The sequence below is a fragment of the Microcaecilia unicolor genome, chromosome 11 (assembly GCF_901765095.1).
Source record: "Microcaecilia unicolor chromosome 11, aMicUni1.1, whole genome shotgun sequence".
In the NCBI taxonomy this organism is placed as follows: domain Eukaryota; kingdom Metazoa; phylum Chordata; class Amphibia; order Gymnophiona; family Siphonopidae; genus Microcaecilia; species Microcaecilia unicolor.
In genome coordinates, this window is record NC_044041.1 from 50,402,023 (window position 1) to 50,423,281 (window position 21,259).

Genomic DNA, 21,259 nt, shown 5'->3' on the forward strand with positions numbered 1-21,259 from the left:
AATGGTCAGGTTCAATCCGAGAGTCAGGGCAGGCAGCAAAGCAGAGAATGGTCAGGTTCAATCCAAGAGTCAGGGCAAACAGGAAAGTAGACTGCAGAACTCTCAATCACAAGCACCAGACCTCTACAATGATAGAAGCCGAAGCAAAGTATGAAGGAGACTGCTGTTCTTAAATAGTCCCCTCGTCAGCAGTAACATCAGACAGCTGGGGAGAACGATCCCGGGTTGGCCGGCTGCTGGGAAAGGGTGGAGCAGTAGCAAGAGGAGGCCAATCCCGTGCCATCAGGCGGGACAAAGGACTGCGCCGAAAGGAAACCCCACCTCACAGATGCCGACAGTCCACGTGGCCGGCCTTCAGGGCTAATCGGTATGGCCGACCACGCACCTGAAGCGAACAAGACCGATGCTGACTGCCAACATGGCCGGCCACCGCTACCGAGATAGCGTCCGGAGACGAACCGACCGTGAGGATCGCACCGCAGGTAAGGAACGTAACACTTGGTTTGACTCCTCAATATATGTGTGAAGAAACTTTGGGCCCCTTTTACCAAGCTGTGGTAAAAGGGGGCCTACGCTGGCATCAGCACGTGTTTTTCATGCACACCAAGGCCCCCTTTTACCACAGTGGGTAAAAGGGAAGTTTCGCTTTCCTGCAGGAAATGGTCATGCGGCAAGTAAAGCACTTGCCTCGTGGCCATTTCGGGGGGAGCCCTTACCACCACCCATTGAGGTGGCAGTAAGGGCTCCTGCGTTAACCCAGCATTAACTGGGCAGCCATCGGCACTGCCCAATTACCACCAGGTACACTCCGGCATAACGGCATGCTAGGGGTGGGAAGTACCACCGGGCTGCTACATTGGGCTTACCGCTGCTTAGTAAAAGGAGCCCAGTGTGTTTTAAACCTGTAAAATGTATTGGATATTTTCATGCATTATGTTCTGAAGTGTATTTCTCTAGTTTGGCCAGCAGGTGGTGCATGTTCATGCTTAAAGCTGTTACAGAGACCTGACCCCTCTTAGCTAGCAGAGAGAGAGAGAGCTCTTTGCTGAAGCCCTGTAACTGGAGAACAGCTATATATGTTCTGATCTCCCCAGGTACTTTCCAGGAAGTATGCAAGTGTTTAGTTAGTGTTATAATTGATCCTTATTTCAGTTATCTGTCATTGTTTGCCAATTGCACTATTTTGTTCCACTGTTCAATATTTTGTAAGAGAATAAACATAATTGATTGTTCACCCTGTTTGGACTGATAAAGAATCCAGGTGGTCTGTGTGTTGGATTTGTGAGTGCATTCTGGGAACTGTGGGACCACTGGGAATGTGGCTCCAGTAACCAAGAAGTCACTGGGGATAATTTCAAAGTGAGACCAGAGGTGGTTGTGACCCAGTTGGTGGGAGGAGGGTGCTAATGTAGAGCACGAGCAGCAGGTACAGGCAGACATGAGCTGTGCTGGGGATAGACCCTCTAAGTGGCCACATGGTAACCCCAGGTGGGTGGCTAGGAGTTTCATGACAATATGTAACAGCATATTGAGATTAAGGGGCCCTTTTACCAAGCCAAGGTAGGGTTACCACTGGGCTACCACAGGAGCCCGGCGGTATAGTGCTGGTGTGTGTGCTGCATGCCATTTCCAGTTATCAAAAATAATTGTATTAATTGGGCAGAGTCGCAAGCTGCCCAGTTACTGCCAGGTTAGCGTGGAAGCCCTTACTGCCTCCTAAATAGGGCCTTAAGAATATTATGCTTTAAGAGACCTTGACCTATAGAGATCCTCTATGTTTAGCCCATGTTTTTGAATTCGGTCACAGTTTTTGTCCCTAATGTAAGGCTGTCAGAGGACAGAACACTATATAGCAAGAGGATGTGATGGAAGCAAAACAAATGACTTTCATACTTCAAACAAGACTACTACTACTACTACTTATCATTTCTATAGCGCTACAAGGCATAGAAGGATGTAGGGCAATCCTGAGACCTGTGCGCTCACACAAAGCACAAAGGAGATGGAGGTGCAACAATTGCTACCTTGTCTACCTTGTGGTGGCCACGACACAGTGAGCAGGGTAAGAGCACTAAGGGACCTATCATGCAGGGTTCAGTTCTAGCTAGGAACACTCCTGGAATGATGCCTGCACATAGGAGCCAACGTTTCAAAATGATTGGGGGGTGCTAAGCCCAGTGGAAATAACCCTCCCTGGACACATTCAATGAATATTCTCTATATATTGGGGGTGCTCAAGCATCCACAGCACCCACAGAGTCGGCTCCTTATGCACACAGTGGCTGGTATGACTGTAGCCACCTTACTGGGCAGACTGGATGGACAATATTGTTCTTTATCTGCCATCATTTACTAGGTTGCTTATCTGCTTATATTAGAACTACAAATCCCAGTATGCATACTTTAAACCATGCCCGGTGCTCTGTGGGTTGACTTGAGACAGCAAACCGGAGACTGGCACCTGTGGAAGTAAATAACAACAGCGGAACACCTCCTGCACCGGGTCCGCTACGCCTTTAAATGCTCCCCCGGCCCTTTCCCTGTCCCACATTGCGCCTGCGCGGCGCTGTGGGATCTGGAGTCTAGCCTTCGGTCGCTTCCATTGTCTACCGCAGCCGGTACATGACACAGAGTCCCGGCTGCGCGCAGACAAGGCGACTGTCTTAAGGTGGAACGAAGTTGTTCTCGGGGATCTCCCCTTCCCACTACGGCCACCGCCATGGGAAGGCGTTAGGCGAACTGGCCTGGTATCTCCTTTCAACTTTATTGTTCATAATTAATATTGTTTTTCTTCCGGATCCTAACATGAACCAAAAAGATTTTTCTGTAAGGGGAAAACAGCCCATGCAAGTGGGAGCCGGGAGCCGCATCTTGGACTGCCGTGAGGTTGACAGGAGAGCGGCGCTTCTCTTCCAGCTGGCCCCCAGCTCTTGATTTTTATTCGATCTGTTGTATTATTATTTGTATTCTGTGTGAGATTGTTATATGCACACATCTATGTAATAACCTCTCCTGGGGGAGAGCTGAAGCTGGGAGGATGGAGACTGTGGGGAAGTTTGAGTTCAGCAGAAAGGATCTCATCGGCCATGGAGCCTTTGCGGTGGTTTTCAAAGGGAGACACAAAGAGGTAAACACAAAAAACATAATTATCTCTCTCTCTTTTTATATATAGACACGTTTTGTTGTTATTATTATGGGATGATATCTCTTTTACTATCAGATTTTATTTTGTGGTGGGGGATGCTATTTGACAAGTGACTGATGCTAGAATTAGTGATGGAGGAAGGGAGAGAGCACCAGGGATTTTATTTGCTAAGTTAATCTTCCCTGAATAGCAGATGATGTATTCTTCTATGTGTCCAAACATGCAATTTAATAGCTACATTTGTAGTACAAAACTGAGCACTTTGCTAATGTTAGTATCTGTTCTTAGAACCGATGAGAAATGAAATCCATCTGTTCTCTTTTTCATCTTAATCACCCTTATCTTAACATCTTTCCTCTGTTCTGTGAAAACAAGGAATAACAATTTTAGCTTTTTTTTTTTTTTATTACTGCATGAAATAAATGGCCTGTAATACAGTAAAAGACAAGCCTGGACAAGTCTGGCTGCTGTGGTTTGGACTGAGGTCTTGAGGTGCCTTTCATTTGAGAGCATGCTTAATCCTAACAGTTAATTAGTTCAATTCTTGTTTACATAAATTTATTTTTTGTTTATCAGAAGCAAGATCTTGAAGTTGCAATAAAGTGCATCAAAAAGAAAAACCTTGCAAAATCGCAGACTCTATTGGGGAAAGAAATCAAAATATTGAAGGTAGGTGTAAAAGCAGCATATTAGCAGAACAGCCTTTCCTCGGGCGCTGTTGTTGAAGGAACACTAATCGTGTGTCTGTTATTGTTTTCAGGAGTTAAAACATGAAAATATTGTTGCCTTGTATGACTTCCAGGTATGTATTGCTCTTATTGATTATAATGAAATATTGTATGCTTACTGGCGGAGGTTGAGATGGGGGTGAGCAAAGCTGGATGTGTGACATTAACAAAAATAGGCTGAAATGTCCTGGGGAGCATGTCTTCTCCTGAACACTTTTTTTTTTTTTTAGTGGTGACACCAGCGCTGTATTTAAATGCTTTTGGGGTGATGTGAAAGGGTTGTGGAGATTGCATCTGGTGGTTTTATTTTTCTTCTTGTTGTATGTTGCAATTGAAGCCCCTTCCCCCAATTCTTAGAAGCAGCCTCTGAGTTCCTGGGAAAGCATTGGATCACGGCGTTGAGAGAGGGCTATAGACAGCCCAGGCCCTTTCCGTCTCCTCCCCCTTCTCTGCTATTGTGCGCCTGTGCCTGGCCTGCTGCCCTTCTGTCACGTGGCTGCGCTCCTTGTTTTGTTGACATTCTGTGCGGCGCACGCTCGGATTGGTCTGGTCTGCTCCTGACGTCTCACCACTATGAGGCGGTCGGGTTTTTACTTTCCGCGCGCGCGTATCCATCTGGGATTTGTAGTGTTTGCTCAGTGATCCGCCACTTGGTGTGTTGCCGCGCTTGGACTACATTAACCGTCGTGTCCTGTGCCTGGAGGGGCGGTCTGCCTGGCTTGTTTATGTTGGCACAGAAGGAAAGAAAATGATTCTCAAAACACCCCCTCCCCCACCACTACCGAACAGACATGTTTGGACGTGGAAGAGGTGTCCGAGGAGATGCGTTTACGTCATTGTAGGGCCCCTAGAACCGAGAATTTGGGACAAGGGACCGCCATAGGGGAATGGGACCAGAGATGCCAGGCTACCCAGTACCAGCCTGGAGATTTTGGACCAGTCCTGGTTTTGAATTTACAACACAAAACATTGTGGGATTTGTAGTCCCTGATCCTGCCTATTGAAATCAATCCTTCAAGTCCCATAATGCAACACAATAGGGGAGTCAGAAATGAAAGACTATTCTAATATCTCCAGCTTAGAGCTGGGTAAATTGAAATTCCTGAGGCACTGACAGGACTGACATCGGCCCATTTGTTTTAAATTTACCTCTGCTGTCTGCCCGTTCTCTTTCCTAACTCTAGAGCTGATTATAAGAATATATGCCCCCCTCCCTCCCCAAAAGCATCAGAGGAAAGCAATCAGAAAACAACATTGACTAGAAGTAGAAATGCTTTGCACATCTCCTGTCTCCCTGCTTGCTGCAGAGGGATAGTTATTGTTTCATTTTAGTGCGGTATATGTTTGATTTCATAATGCTGTAAGTGGAGATCTTTATTGTTTTGGATAGTGACAAAAGAATCAAGGAATTCAAAAATTTTAATGTGGTATAATTTACCTCAGCTTTCGGCCCATCCTCTTTCCCCTCTCCCCAAGCTTCAAAGGAAAACAATCAGACAAGATTAACTTAGAAGCAGAAACTCTGTGCATACCTAGAACATAAGAATAGCCATACTAGGTCAGGCTGATGGTCCATCTAGCCCAGTATCCTGCTTTTCAACAGTGGCCAATCCAGGCCACAAGTAACCTGGCAGAATCCCAAAGATGGATATAACCAGCAGAAGAAAGGAGGTGTTGATGCCCCTCTACAAGTCATTAGTGAAGTTGCACTTGGAGTATTGTGTTCAGTTTTGGAGGCCGTATCTTGATAAGGATGTAAAAGACTTGAAGCAGTGCAAAGAAAAGCTACAAAAATGGTATGGGATTTCCGTTGCAAGACGTACGAGAAGAGACTTATTCTGACCGGAACATGTATACCCTGGAGGAAAGGAGAAGCAGGGGTGATATGATACAGACGTTCAAATATTTGAAAGGTATTAATCCACAAACAAACATTTCCAGAGACAGGAAGGCGGTAGAACTAGTGAATTGAGGTTGAATGGGGTCAGACTCAGGAATAATGTCAGGAAGTATTTTTTTCACAGAGAGGGTGGTAGATACTTGAATGCCCTCCTGAGGGAGGTGGTGGATAGAAAATGATAATGGAATTCAAAACTGTGTGGATAACACAAAGGAATCCTGTTCGAAGTAATGGATCCAAGTAGCTTAGCAGAGATTGGGTGGCAACACCAGTAATGGGAAGCCAAGCCAGTGCTGGGCAGACTAATATGGTCTGTGCCCTGAATGTGGCAGGGACAAATCAAGGTCTGGTATACACATAAAGTTCATAGACTGTGAGTTTATCGTTTTGGGATAGATTGGAGGACTGTACAGGTTTTTATCTGCCATCATCTACTATGTTGCATATGCTACTGCTCCCAGGGATAAGTCTTGGTTATCCCCCATTTATCTTAATAGCCAAATTATGGACTTCTTCCAGGAATTTGTCCAAAACTTTTTAAAACCCAGATATATTAACTGCTGTTAAATGCTGCCCAGGAACAGTTATCATCCTAAGTTAATGCAGTATATGTTTACTTTCATATGCTGTAAGTGAAGATTTTTGTTTGTTTGCTTTGGATCACAAAATAAATAATTAAGGAGTCCAAAAAATCTTAATGTGGTACCATAAGTGAAACTTAACATATAAAGCAGACTTGTAGAAAAGGCCTCTCAATCTTCTTGCCTTTTCTGAATTCCCTATCTCAGCCACAGGCACCTGCTGTGTACCTTCAGCTGTCGGGGAACTGGCACACTTGTAGCTATGCATTCAGTTGCCTCACACTCCTTCCTGTTTGGCTGGTAAGGTCTGGGCTCCCTTCCAGCTATGCTGTTCTGTGCTTTTAGTCCTACTGTGTGTGTGTTGGTTATGGGCCACACACAGGGCTGCATGCTTCATCTAGGCCGCACATTCACAACCATGCTGCCAAACACCGAGTGCATAAAATACTCAATCATACCCTCACCATTTTTAATGGTGACAGGTGTCCAAAGGTGCTGCTCATAGAGCCTCGCTGTTTTATTAGGCTTATCTAGATCTGATATGAGGTGGCAGAAGTTTTTTTTTCTTTTTTTTTTAAATTTGGATAATGCCCAAGTTTTACACCGTGGATGTCTTTTAATTCGGTTAATTTTGCATTTCCTTTTGAGTTCAGTTTTATATTTGTGCAATACCATGTACTCCTGGTTATGGGGCCCTTTTACTAAGCCGCGTTAGGAAATGGGCTTAGCGTGTTGTAACACGAGACTTTCCAGACACACTAAACCCATTCTTAATGTAGCAGTGTATTAAGGATGGCTTTTTGTTTTTAGGTCCTACACTAATTTTTCCATGAGTACACGGGACTTGCTAAAAAATAATACGGGAGCACTTCCTCCTATTTATCAGGTGCTAAGTGCTCCCACGTTTAGTGCATGCTCACTGGACAATGCAGACTTATCAGAATGTGTCAGCTGGATAACGTTTCCATGCCCATGCTGTGCCCCCTCCTGAAAAAATATAGGGATAGATTTCTCTTTATGGCTCCTGAAAATCTGTGTGGAATAAATTTCCACCTATAAGTAGTGCCTAGATTTAGGCGCGGTATGTAGCATAGGCTTAGTTAATATCCCCGTGCCTAGAAACTAGGCACATCCATTTACACCAAGGGAAATGTGGCATAAATACCAGTGCGTAGATTTAGTCGCAGAGGGCCATATTCTATAACTGCGTGTAAATTTTGGAATGCCCATGAAACACCCATTTCCCCACCCATAACCAGACCCCTTTTTCGTTCCATACATTAGAACTTAGGCACTGTGCGTTACAGAATATGCTTAGTGAGTTGTGCACGTAAATTCTAATTATTGTCGGTGGTGGCTAAGAAGCAAATAGAATGTTAGGTATTATTAGGAAGGAATGGAAAACAAAAATGAGGACGTTATAATGCTTTTGTATCGCTCCATGGTGTGACCGCACCTAGAATATTATGTTCAATTCTGGTCACCGCATCTTAAAAAAAGATATAGTGGAATTAGAAAAGGTACAGAGAAGGGTGATGAAAATGATAAAGGGGATGGGACAACTTCCCTATGAGGAAAGGATAAAGCGGCTAGGGCTCTTCAGCCTAGAGTAAAGACAGCTGATGGGAGATATGATAGAGGTCTATAAAATGTGGAGTGGAGTGGGTAGATGTGAATCGCTTTTTTACTCTTTCCAAAAATACTAGGACTAGGGAGCACATGATGAAGCTAGAAAGTAGTAAATTTAAAACGAATCGGAGAAAATGTTTCTTCACTCAATGTGTAATTAATCTTCTGAATTCGTTGCCAGAGAATAAAGCAGTTAGCTTAGCGGGGTTAAAAAATGTTTGGCTTCCTAAAGGAAAAGTCCATAGAACATTATAAAATGGGGACAATCCACTGCTTATTTCTAAGATAAGCAGCATACAGGATGCTGGGCTTGATGGACCTTTGCTCTGTCCCGGTATGGCAATACTTATATACTAAGTGCTCATTATTTCTTGTTAAGTGCTGTTAAAAACACTGGCTTGTTAAGCCACAGAAAGCTAGGCACAATGATGTATTGATTCCCAGGGATAATGTATGATTATTTTTGCAGTAAGTTTTTTGTTTCCTGTGTTAAGCATGAGTTAGTTGCTTAACGTGGGTTAGTAAAAGGGCCCCAATTTTCCTAAGCTTATATAGAAACATAGAAACATGATGGCAGATAAGGCCATATGACCCATCCAGTCTGCCCATCTCTGTAACCCTAATTCTTCCTGTTCCTAAGCGATCCCACATGCTTATCCCATGCCTTTTTAAATTCTGGAACAGTCCTAGACTCCACCACCTCCATCGGGAGGCCATTCCATGCCTCCACCACCCTTTCTGTGAAATAGTACTTCCTTAGGTTACTCCTAAGCCTATTCTCTCTTAACTTTGTCATATGCCCCCTCATTCCAGAGCTCTCCTTCATTTGAAAAAGGCTCTCTTCCTGTACATAAATGCCCTTGAGATATTTAAACGTTTCTATCATGTCTCCTCTCTGCCTCCTCTTTTCCAGCGTATATGTTCTTTAGTCAGTTTGTGTCAGGTTTGTGAGTTCTTTGTACCAAATGGAGCACTGCTGAGTGCGAGGATACGCACCCTGACTCTGCTTGGCGGCCGAGCAACCCCAAGGTTCACCCTGCGGTAACTAGCGTTCCCCGGGGGTTGAGCCCCCAGGTGTGGGTGGCCGATATGACTTACGTAGAGAGAAGATGAGAGGGGCGTTGAGGAAACCAGCCGGAGGAGAGTAGAAAGGAGAGGCCTGAGTACAGTCAACAGTCCAACAGGCAGGCAGCTGGCAAAGGAGAGATCCAGGTACAAGCAAGGTCTTAAGGCAAGCAGCAGACGAGAGAGTAATCCGGGTACAAGCAAGGTCAAGAACCAGGAACACAGTGAAGATAAAACGTTACCAACTAGAAGCCAAAGCAATAATGCAGAGGAAAGCTCTTCTGAAGTACGGCAGGCGTCTGACGTCAACCAGGAGGCAGCTGGAGAAGAGAGCTTGATAGGTCAGGAAGGCAGTGAGGGAGGGGCGCAGAACGCGCCTGTGGAGCAGGAAGGCGGATAGCTGTCGCAAGCAACCTCGGAAGTTCCTCAGGAAGCGATCCAACCGCAGGCAGGGCAACATGGGGGGCCCAGCACGCGCACAGTGGTGGAAAGGCTGCGGAGGGCGCAGCACCGTCCTGAAGTGTCCGACCCGTAGGATGGTGAGCGTCCCCGCGCCGCCAGAGAGCCCCGCCGACGAGGAGGTAAGGGGTGTGACAGTTGATATTGTGACACTTTATAAATTTTGTTATATATTGTGGCCATGATGGGTAGCAATCCATGACATTAAAAAATAACTATGCAAAACATTAATTAATACAATTTTCTTCTTCTCGTCTACCTAATGAGCTCATATCCTGGTTTAAGAGAGGCTCATTAACACCAAGTGCAAGGAGTAGTTATAAAACATAAGTTATTGATGTTGATGCTACAGTGTTGGTCTGATTTTGTTTGGGTTTGGCATGCACCTTTTTCAGTTGTAACTCACATTGAGATACATTGGCTATTTCCCTGTCCCTGGAGGCCTTATAATCTAATTCTGTACCTCAGCAATGGAAGGTTATGTGACTTGTTCAAGATCACAAGGAGTAGCAGTGGGATTTGAAATGGCCATCCCTGGATATCAGCCCAATGCTCTAACCATTAGGCTATTCTACTTCAGAATATCTTTGATGTTATTTACCTATTTTCTATTTGACTTTCCATCTATCGTCATTGAATGTAAGCTTTTGTTGGGACTGCTTAGGTCAGTGTATTATAAAGAGGTCAAGCTGTGTAATTTGTAGTTGTTGAATATATTGTCAGTCTTTTCTGATTTCTGTCAGACCTAGTTCCATTCTTAGACACTTTATTTCTCTTGTTAATTTTCATTTGTAGGTTCATGTTTAGAGCCCAAATTTAATTTAATCTTGGATATATAAATCTTTTTTTTCTTCCTTTGTTTTAGTCTATATTCTGCAGTAGCTTGCTAGGCTTGTTGTGGTAACCAAAAGTTTTAATGAGTGTGGGGTATTGGAACTTCAGTAGCGTTGGTAAAGAACTCAAATGCTTTTTATACCGTTCACCAATCCTTAAAGTTTTAAAAATATTTATGCTAATTTGGGCGCATGTGTTCTCCGTTTAAACTTGAAGAGCAGGATCATCTGTGTTTATAGGCAGTGCAGAGAATGGAATCAGAGAGGGTTCATTGGGGACAGACATTTGGGAAGGGTTAACCAGAGCAGTGATGTTGGTCAGTGGTCCAGGGAGTTCTTCAGCTTCTTCCCTGGCTGGCTGGCTAGGGAGCAGGACAGGAGAGTTCAGTGTTGTTGGGGGAGGGAATGGAAGAAGGGAGAGCTGGATTGGAGACTTGTTGGCAGCAGCCCTGGGAGTTAGAGATTAGTGACTAGCCAGGAAAAAAACCCAGCTGGAAGCATGGTATTGTTTAGCTGCCAGGAGAATGGAAGCAGAGAGGGGGATGGGCTTTAGTCATGATTATAAGATGAGATGGACTTTTGCCTGTGCAAAGTGTCCAAAACTCTGGTTTTGTAATTGGGTCAGCATTTATGAAGGTACATTTGGATCTAATTACTGACATTTCCAAATTTAAGCTCAAGGTAATTTTTTTGTATAGTCCTGTACAATAAATATTTGCCTGCCCAAGATTTACAGTCTACATTTCATACCTGAGGCAACAGAAGATGAAGAGACTTGTCCAAGGTCACAAAGCACATCTGTGGGGAAGGCAGATTTGAAACCCTGGCTTCCCTGGTTTTACAGCCTGTTGCTTAAATCTGTGTTATTAGTTGTTAGACACCCATGATACGCAGCATGTGTTTTGAAAATTGGAACATTAATTTCTCCAGTCATCTTCATGGATAGGGGCCGTGGTAATTCCTTGGCAAGAGCATCCCGTGTTTGGTAACACCTAGGACTTCACTAGCCCCCTCTTTCTCTAGCCACTGTACTCTATGAAACACATTTACAGTGATTATGAGCCAGTAAATTAGCATACAGGCTGAGTCACCTCCTCAAGTACCCTAAGTGTGCATCCTGATGTTTTGGAGGTAGGTTACCGCCTGGTTAGCGTGTTAGACATTACTGCTAAGTCAATGGATGGCGGTAAGGACATGTGCTGGTTTAAATTTTGCCGCATGTCCATTTTCTGGCAGAAAAAAAAAATGCCTTTTTTTCCAGGTGCGCTGAGGAAATGGACCTGCATGCGTCCAAAACATGCACCTCCCCCCACAGCAGGCCACTTTTAAGTGTGCTTAGTAAAGGGCCCTTCTGTTAGTAAGTAGGACCCAGATAGGACCTGTGGTAAATAATGTGTGCAAATGTATCTTAGTGTGTGGTAATTCAGTTGCATCTTTTAGTAAAAAATTTGGTGATAACTGCGGACTAATTGGGTATGACATGTAAATAAGCACACAACCACTACTATCTAGTTGGGCAGACTGGATGGACTGTACAGGTCTTTATCTGCCGTCATTCTACTATGTTACTATGTTAGAATTAAAGTCTTCCTCCCACTCACCCTACATGGGCAATACAACTTTATTTTAGAGCAGGCGTTCTCACCCAGTCAGGTTTCAGGATGCCCACAATAATATGCAAGAGAGAGGTAGTACATGCAGATACCTTGAAATCGGACTGGATTGAGAACTGAAAAAAACATAGTGCTAGAGTTCCTAGGTTATGCAAGCGAACTCTAGTCTGTCTGTCTGTCTCTCTCTCTCTCTCTCTCTCTCTCTCTCTCTCTCTCTGTCTCTCTGCCATAGTTTGAGGGGTTTCTCTTTCCAGCTTCCTTAAAACAATACTTCAAAAGAACAAGATTGCCTCTTTCTGAATAAGTACTAGGAGCTCCAATCTAACAGTCTTCTTACCCTGCATCGGACCAGACTCATCATAACTTTACAGTCCTGTCCTCTATCTTCAGCTGTTTAACTTAATCCTTTCCCCCACCCCCACCCCCTCAAAAAATAAACCCTTAAAAATTTTCATTGTTTAATTTTCTGTCTATGTTTTGCTCTTCTTGTCCACTCTGTCTTCTCATGGCTTCCTTGGTCAGACTTTCTTCAGGTCTCATGGTTGTGGGCACTTCAGGCCCTATTTAGTAAGGTGTGTTAGTGTTTTAGTGCGCGCTAAAATTAGCACACGCTAAACGCTGGAGTGCCCATATGTTTCTGTGGGCGACTTTAGCGTTTAGCGCAAGCTAAAAATGCTAGTGTGTCCTTAGCGCTTGCTTAGAAAACAGGGCCCTTCCTCTCTTCTGCATTCCTCTCAGGGAGATTATGAGGCCATAAGGGGGTTAACTACACCCCTTATCCTGGGGAGCTTGATTCCCTCTCTTCCCCTAATCAGGATTCCCTAATCAGGACTCAGTGGGCAGTAACTCTTACAGCTTGTCCTTTCTTAAGCAACTCACCTGCTCTGTAGGCTTCAGATTTGCATATATCCATCCCTCTCCCCACCTTCAAGAGAGCTCTTCCAACTGTTTCTTCCTTCAGCAAATGGATTACTTCTGCTGCCCTGCCCTCTTTTCCTGGCTCATTGTGGCTCCTGCTCCCCTTAAGGCAAACCAATCTTTATCCTGTTCCTTCTATGTGGAACTAGGAGTCCCCCAAGACAAGGCATGCCTGAGAGCTGTCAGGCTGCTATACCTGAATATAATGCTCACTACTACTGAAAAGGTGGGAGCTAAATTCAAATCTTAGTAACATAAAGTCAGCACCTGAGTAGAGGAGTAGCCTAGTGGTTAGTGCAGTGGACTTTGATCCTGGGGAACTGAGTTTAATTCCCACTGCAGCTCCTTGTGACTCTGGGCAAGTCACTTAACCCTCCATTGCCCCTGGTACAAAATAAGTACCTGAATATATGTAAACTGCAGAAAGGCAGTAAGTATATTTGTCTTTACTCAGCGTGTAATTCGACTCTGGAATTCGTTGCCGGAGAATGTGGTTAAGGCGGTTAGCTTAGCAGAGTTTAAGAAAGGTTTGGACGGCTTCCTGAAGGAAAAGGCCATAGAATGTTATTAAATGGACATAGGGAAAGATCCACTATTCCTGGGACAAGCAGTACAAAATGCTTTGCTCCGTGGATCTTGGCGGGTGATTGTGACCTGGATTGGCCACTGTCGGAGACAAGGTGCTGGGCTAGATGGACCTTTGGTCTGTCCCAGTGTGGCGATGCTTATGTCTTATGTCTTCTGACAAGCACTTAGGGTTAAAAAACAATACAGGCGACAGGTGATGTCACTTTTTACTTATGAAATGTGCAAGCTAGCAGTGTTTCTCAGGGGGACTGTGGCTGCCATTATCCTAGTTTCATCTGTCTGCAGACTGCACTCTGTTTGGGGGTGAGGTGGATGTTTTTGTGCATTTACTTGTGTCATGGTTGGCTAAGCTGCAAAACTGGTGCTGGCAAACAGTCGGCTAGCAAATTACTATTTTTTATCACATTTTTAAAAGATGAACATCCATGAATACAGGGTGAGTCACAGTGAGATTTCAATTATGCAATAAAAAAGCAGGTTTGAAATGATGGTGGCAGTGCTTGTGAAATGACTATGTAGGACGTCACGGTTGCTCAGCCCGACAAACTTGATTCTTTCGTTTCGTCATGCAGTGTTAAACATTGTGTCAAGCACTGAGATTAGTATGGCTGTACCATGTGCATTGTGGGCGGTGCAAGCAAATTTTATTTCTCAGATTTCAAATCACTGAAAATATTTAAAATATATATATTTTTTAATTGGGGCTGGATTTGTGAGTACCATGTTAGCGCACTGGGGGGTCCTTTTACCAAACTGTGGTAAAAAGTGGCCTTAGCACATCCTTTTGCAGGTCATTCTCCGCTCCCTAAGGCCCTTTTAACCACTGAGGTAAAGTGGCCGATTTTTCCTATTTCCCTTATTAATGGCCACGTGCTAATTTTCCCCATTAGTGCATGGCCTTTAGAGCATGAGCCCCTACCGCCTCATGTTAAGCATGCACTAATCAGTTATCACATGGCAATGTAGCTGCGCTAACTAATTAGTACAGAACAAGCCCACTCTCCGCCCCCACACCTGCCCTAGCTCTAAAAAATACACTTTATTTTGTAGGTTATGGATAGTGCGCCAGTCCCAAAATTACTGTGAGACGCCTGAGCGCGCCCTGCAATAAGGCACTTTTTGTTGTAGTAAGCACACATTAGTGGTTATTGAAGCTTGGTATAAGGACACCTAATGTAGTTAATACACATTGGGGTCCTTTTACTAAGTTCTGTTAGACACTACCACATACCCAATGCAGCTTAAATTGGCAAACCGTGAGACACACTCGGGTGTCCTGTGGTAAATGCCAAATGTTTATGCACTAACCGTGCACAAAAATTACAATTTTATTTGTGGGGGCAGAACTGGGGGTGGAGAGTGGGTGTTCCTGTGCTAATCAGTTAGTGGAGCGACATTACCATGCACTTAACTGGTTAGTGCAGGAATAGCACATGAGACCTTACCACCTACAAAATGGGTGGTAGTAAGTGCGCATGTGCTAATTTTTTAATGGCCACACGCTAATGGCAACATTTAACATATGACCATTAACACAAGAAATTTAAAAAAGGCAATTTTTACAACTGTGGTAAAAATGGTCTTAGCATATGGGAAAATCCTGTGCAAGGGCACACTAAGGCCCAGGCCTGGCTTAACCTTTGGACCAGGTGAAGCTCTGACTCAGGGTGCCAGCGATTAAGGGCTCCAAAATACCCAGCATTTTCTCTGCACACACTCCCCCTCCCTGTGGGTCCAGCACTACTCCCTCACTTCTCTCACTCCCCGACAGTCCTATAAAGTTTACATTGGTTGCCAGCAGCAGCAGCAGCTAAGTGACAGGCTGCTGTCGGCCAGTCCCTGGGTCTTCCCTCTGCCATGTCCTGATGCAATTTTCCTGTGGGTGGGACGTAGCAGAAGGAAAGCCCAGGTTGGTCGAAGGCAGCCTGTCATGCTGCTGCTGCCGCCAGTGACTAACAAACTTTACAAGACCGTGGGGGAGTGAGAGAGGTGAGGGGGAAAGAGAGATTGGACCGTAAGGAGATGCTGGTCTAAGAGAGGGAGAGATGCCTAACCATGGGGTGGGGGGGGGGGGGGGGAGGGAAGGCACCGCAAAAGCAAGTTGGCTCAGGATGCCACTATCCCTTGAGCTGGCCCTGCTAAGGCCACATTCAAGTAAAAGGGCCCCATTATTAGCAGCTAGCCATTTTACATAATGCGGTAAAAAGTATACATTAATCTGTGTAGTAACAGTAGTATCTTTGAGTAGTGCTAGTGCTATTAATACTTTCATTTCACTACAGGTCCCATTTTACACAGTGAAGGAGTAGCCACTGGTTAGTGCAGTGGACTGAGATCCTGGGGAACTGGGTTCAATAGCCACTGCAGCTCCTTGTGACTCTGGGCAAGTCACTTAACCCTTCATTACCCCAGGTACAAAACATAGATTGTGAGCCGACTAGGGACAGAGAAATTACCTGCATATAATGCGTACAGCGCTGTGTACGTCTAGTAGTGCTATAGAAATGATTAGTACCGTAGCAGCAGTAGTTACTAATAACACAAGGTAATAGCTTTAGCAAGCTTAGACTTCTATCAGTGCAGTGTTGTGGTGACTAAGCTTACGTCAACAGGCTTTTTCAGCCAGTGATATTTTCCTGACCATGAGGTAGATGCACTAAACGTTTTTCATCGTTAAATGAGCCCTCAGGGAAGAATTTCCTATCCTTTCCATGCACTTAAGCCTATTTTCCGACGACAGTAGCAGCTAACGAAAACGGAATGGAGATGAGCAATTAGTGTGAAAACCCCATTGAAACGACATGCACTAACCTTTTCCGATTGCCTTTACGCAGGAAAAAGGCAGGAAAACTAACGAGAGGTCTGGACCACTCGTTAGGACAGCTCTGTGCCAGGAAAAATCATTAAGAGAAAAAATAAACAAACTTTGAGCCAATCCCAGCGCATTAGCAGAGCTAAAAGCGCTGTGATTGGTCCAAAGGACGTCAGAAAAACATAAATAAATAAAAATAAAAAAAGGATCGGGAGGGGGCAAGGGCGCTCATCAGGAGCGTCCTGTACGGACGGCCTTGCCCCCCCCCCCCCCCCCGCTGCTCCCCACTTTCCGCCGCTCCCCCCACCCCGAAAAAGCAAAATTCAAGCAGCCCCTGCCCCCCTCCCTTCCTCACTACTCTCACCTCAGCTCCGCCTCCCGACATCCTCCGTCCTGTGCCCCGCCCCCTTTGGGGAGCAGGGCTGCTTGAATTTTGCTTTTTCGGGGTGGGGGGAGCGGCGGAAAGTGGGGAGCAGCGGGGGGGGGGGGGCAAGGCCGTCCGTACAGGACGCTCCTGATGAGCGCCCTTGCCCCCTCCCGACCCTTTTTTTTTATTTTTGTTTTGATTTGGGAGCCATGTGCTTGTGATTTGACTGTGTTTTGACTGTTTGTGGCATGCGCAGAGCAGCTAACATAACACTTGGCTGCTCTGCGCATGATTTGGGGGCCGATTAACGATGTGTATTGTGATTCTTTGATACATTGTACGTTTCAATACCGATCTCAGCATGTGTGACTTTTTTTTTTGGTGCATTTTTCGTTATTTTAAAATCGTTAGGGACTTTAACGATTTAGATTTTTTTACGTTTGGTTGCTGCATCTGCCTCCATATTTTTAAGACATTTTAACTCATTGTATTATCACTCATTCATTAAGGAACAGTAGCTACCATTGCTCTAACTCTGCTTTGTCCAGCTGGAGAGCCTGGGGGAGCAGGGAGGGGGAACAGTTCATTGTGTTTTTTCCCAGCTCTTGTGAGAGTGTTGATTAGGTAAAAGCGCAAGTGGGATTGGAATGTGTCACATGGCTGGATTATGAAACAGACCTTTTTATGGTCAGTCCTTGGGTATATTCATACTGACGTTTGACCAGTAGTATTTTGCTCACTGCTTGTGTTAATGGTAATAAACTGGGATTTTAGAGGCTTACAGGAAGGATGGGGGTGATATAAAAAACATTTAAATGTCAGAGCATCTAAAAACTCAATGTTCCTAAACCTGGATATATTTTCATAGTTCTTGAAATCACAGTTATTAATAAGGTGCCTCCAGTTTTTAAAGATGGAAGTAATTTATAACTTGGTTACATCTACTCTCTTCACTTGTGGTTGTTTGAAAGAGAACCTTTAAATTGAAGATGAATTCTTAGTGCTAAATTAGACAATAAAAATGTCAATGATTCATATGTAATAAATTCTAGTAGAAAATAGGAAAATAGCATAAATCAGTGGTTCCCAAACCTGGTCCTGGAGGCACCCAGCCAGTCAGGTTTTCAGGGTTGCCCACAATGAACATTCATGAAGCACAGTTTGAAAATTACCCCCCCACCCTGTCAGACTGTCATAGTAATGCTTGAATGTTTTCACTTATATACACTGTCAGCTAGCACATTTGCTTATTTCCGATCTGAGGAAGAAGGGCAACCTTCGAAAGCTAATCAAGAAATGTATTAAGTTATGTCCAATAAAAAAGGTATCATCTTATTTTCTTTTCCATGTTTTATTTTGTTTGATTTCTATAGATTCTACATGGAATGTTGCTATTCCACTAGCAACATTCCATGTAGAAGTCGGCCCTTGCAGATCACCAATGTGGCCGCGCAGGCTTCTGCTTCTGTGAGTCTGACGTCCTGCACGTACGTGCAGGACGTCAGACTCACAGAAACAGAAGCCTGCGCAGCCTTCTACATGGAATGTTGCTAGTGGAATAGCAACATTCCATGTAGAATCTCCAATAGTAGCAACATTCCATGTAGAATCTCCAATGGTATCTATTTTACTGTCATAGTAATGCTTGAATGTTTTCACTTATATACACTGTCAGCTAGCACATTTGCTTATTTCCGATCTGAGGAAGAAGGGCAACCTTCGAAAGCTAATCAAGAAATGTATTAAGTTATGTCCAATAAAAAAGGTATCATCTTATTTTCTTTTCCATGTTTTATTTTGTTTGATTTCTATTGATAACCCCCCTACTATGAAATAATTGAAATAATACTCTGTTCTTCTCATTCCGTTAATGTAAGCCACATTGAGCCTGCAAAGAGGTGGGAAAATGTGGGATACAAATGCAGCAAATAAATAAATTAATTAACCGGAAGTGCCACCGAAAATCACGGTTCGTGCCGAACACAAAGCCGGCTATGTTGGGGGTGTTCCGGGGACAGAGTCAGCACTTGACTGCTTAAGTGCTGAAATCAGCACTTAATGGGGGGGGGGGGGGGATTCTATATATGGCACATAAGAAATCCACGCAGAAAACATTTTTGACTAAGCGTATTCTATAAGCGGTGCTTAGATTTAGGCACGGTATATAGAATACGTTAGTTGATATCCCAGCACCTAAAACTATATGCGTCTATTTACACCAACAAAAACATGGGGTAAATTCCAGCGCATAGATTTAGGCGCACTGGGCCATATTCTAAAACTACACGCGTAAATTTTGGAACACCCACGAAACTCCTATTTCCCCACCCGTAACAACACCCCTTTCTGGCTGCACATGTTAGAAGTTAGGCACAGTGCATTACAGAATATGCTTAGCAAGTTGTGCATGTAAATTCCCATTTAGTGCTCATTATTGCTTGTTAAGTGCTGTTGATTGGTTTAAGCCAATTAAGTTAGGCGCATTGTTACAGAATACACTTGGATTTCGACTTGGATCTCTAGGCATGCTGTATAGAATCCAGAGGTAAGCGGCCAGGTTTACCACATAAATGGGACCGCATAAAAGTCTTTCCTATTTTATACGGTAACCCATGGCCGCTTAAGTGATGAATATCGACTTAAAAATAACCGGATATTCAAAGCTGTAGGCTGCATGGGTCCCGGCTTTGATTATCTGGGAATAACACTGTCGGCTGTGAGCAAAACGCGCACCGCTGACAGCTGAATATTGACCCCTTAGGCTTTTTGGAATTGCTTTTAATGACTGATGTAGTTTTATTTTAGCTGTGATGTGTTGTGCTTGATGGGGTTGTTGTTTTTGTCATATGCATTAGACTATTATTTAGATACTGTGCAGGTTGATATTTTTGTATTTTGGGTATTGCATGGTTTTATGTTTCGTTTTTATGTTATTCTCCGTGTTTCCTTTAAATAATTTGTATTTTGTTTTCTCTTTCCGCTTTGAGCTTTTGAAAATGTGGGCTGTATAAGTATATCAGAGTTAATACAGTGTTATGACCACAGTTGGATTGCAGTTTGCTGTTACATTTTGGTACTTACTGGCCTGTAAGGCATTCTTATGAGTGAAGGATTTAAAAAAAGAACAAACAGCTCAATTGAAAATGCAGTCCCCAGCAAGCATGGGCAGTGCTGAAGGGCAGAAACTGATATAAGGTTTATTTATTAAAAACATTTATACACCATGAATCACCAGCAGCTATAGGTGGTTTAACAAGATATACCTGTTTACTGGATTTTATTATTTCATTACAGCTGTTGCTGACCGACCAAATAGCTACATCACAAAATCTGAAATGTAATCACTAAAACATAAACTAAAATCAACTTTTTGTTTTCAGTATTTATATCCTGCTTTTACCAAAGCGAGTAACAATAAAACATTCTCAATTAAACTGCATAAAAACATAGCATACGTTATTTAAGCCAGCAGATTTGAACATCAATAAACTGTTCATTCCTCTGCTAATATCCTAGATTCAGCCAGCCCGAGAAACATGAGCGTGAAGCGCTATTCTATAAATGGTGATCAAAGTTGGATGTTGTTTATAGAATAGCGCTTAGCGCCAAGGTCCACACCCAGATTTAGGCACAAGGATTTACACCAACTGAAACCTGGTGTATATCCTCACGCGTAAATTAGGTGCAAATCTACCTTATTCCGTAACGCCGCACGCAAATTCTAGGAACTCCCCTGACACGCCCATGCCCCTCCCGTGGCCACACTCCCTTTTTTGATCTGTGCATAAATTTTTACCCACGCTTCTTTATAGAATACCGACTACAAAGATGCACAAGTAAATTCAAATTGGTGCCAATTAGCACCAGTAATTCTTAGCACCCAATTATTGGCGCTAATTGGCTTGTTCAGTTAAATTCCACATGTAAATTGGGTGAGCGCTCAATTCTGAGTGCCATATATAGAAATGGAGAAAATGCTTATGCTGTACACCCATGGGTGAATCTCTTTAAAAAGGCGGTATATACAGCCTAATAAATAAACTTTTGCCTGAAATCCAGGCAATTGGAAAGCAGTCTGTCTGTAGGAAACTGTTCTTATCCAGGCTGGTACCCTGAGGCAGATGCCTGTGTTGCTGGACACAACTACTCATCACTTGGTATCATTAGAAAGGGACTTGTGGGGGGGGGGGGGTCTTAATCTGTCCTTTTGTTGGTTCATTGGAAGGTGTCCCAGGGTGAATTCTCCATCTGTAGGATGTCTTCTGTAATAACAGCATTTGCTATTTCGGTTTTCCGTTGGTGTAGAATGATAGGTTTATTTTATAATGTCATTTCCCTCTCTACATATAATTGCTTCTCCTGGGCCTGACTGTGTCTGTCCTTACCTCCATAGAGATATGCACACAGACAAGTGAGTAACTTAATCCTTTGCAAACAAGTCCAGTAAGGGAGTTGGTTGAGCTGCTTAAGGTTTCCTGCTGACTAAACTAAATGCCCTCTCATGCTTTATCATGAAACAATAGCACTGCTGTTCCCTAGGTCAGCAGCCCTCTCCTCTTTCTCCGCAGGCTTGCTGTTGGCCTGCCATCAGTTGGCTCCACCTCCACTGCAGGTGACCTGA

General features: G+C 43.9%; 1 protein-coding gene across 1 annotated transcript in view; it reads left to right on the forward strand.

Moving 5' to 3' along the window:
• The first annotated feature begins 2,581 nt into the window (after positions 1-2,581).
• ULK1 (unc-51 like autophagy activating kinase 1) overlaps positions 2,582-21,259 on the forward strand; it is a 151,033-nt gene continuing 132,355 nt past the window's right edge. Inside the window, exons 1-3 of the mRNA XM_030217452.1 lie at positions 2,582-3,127; positions 3,722-3,814; positions 3,906-3,947. Coding sequence (XP_030073312.1) covers positions 3,038-3,127; positions 3,722-3,814; positions 3,906-3,947 — 225 coding nt within the window. The 5' untranslated portion in view covers positions 2,582-3,037. The remainder of the gene's footprint in view (positions 3,128-3,721; positions 3,815-3,905; positions 3,948-21,259) is intronic.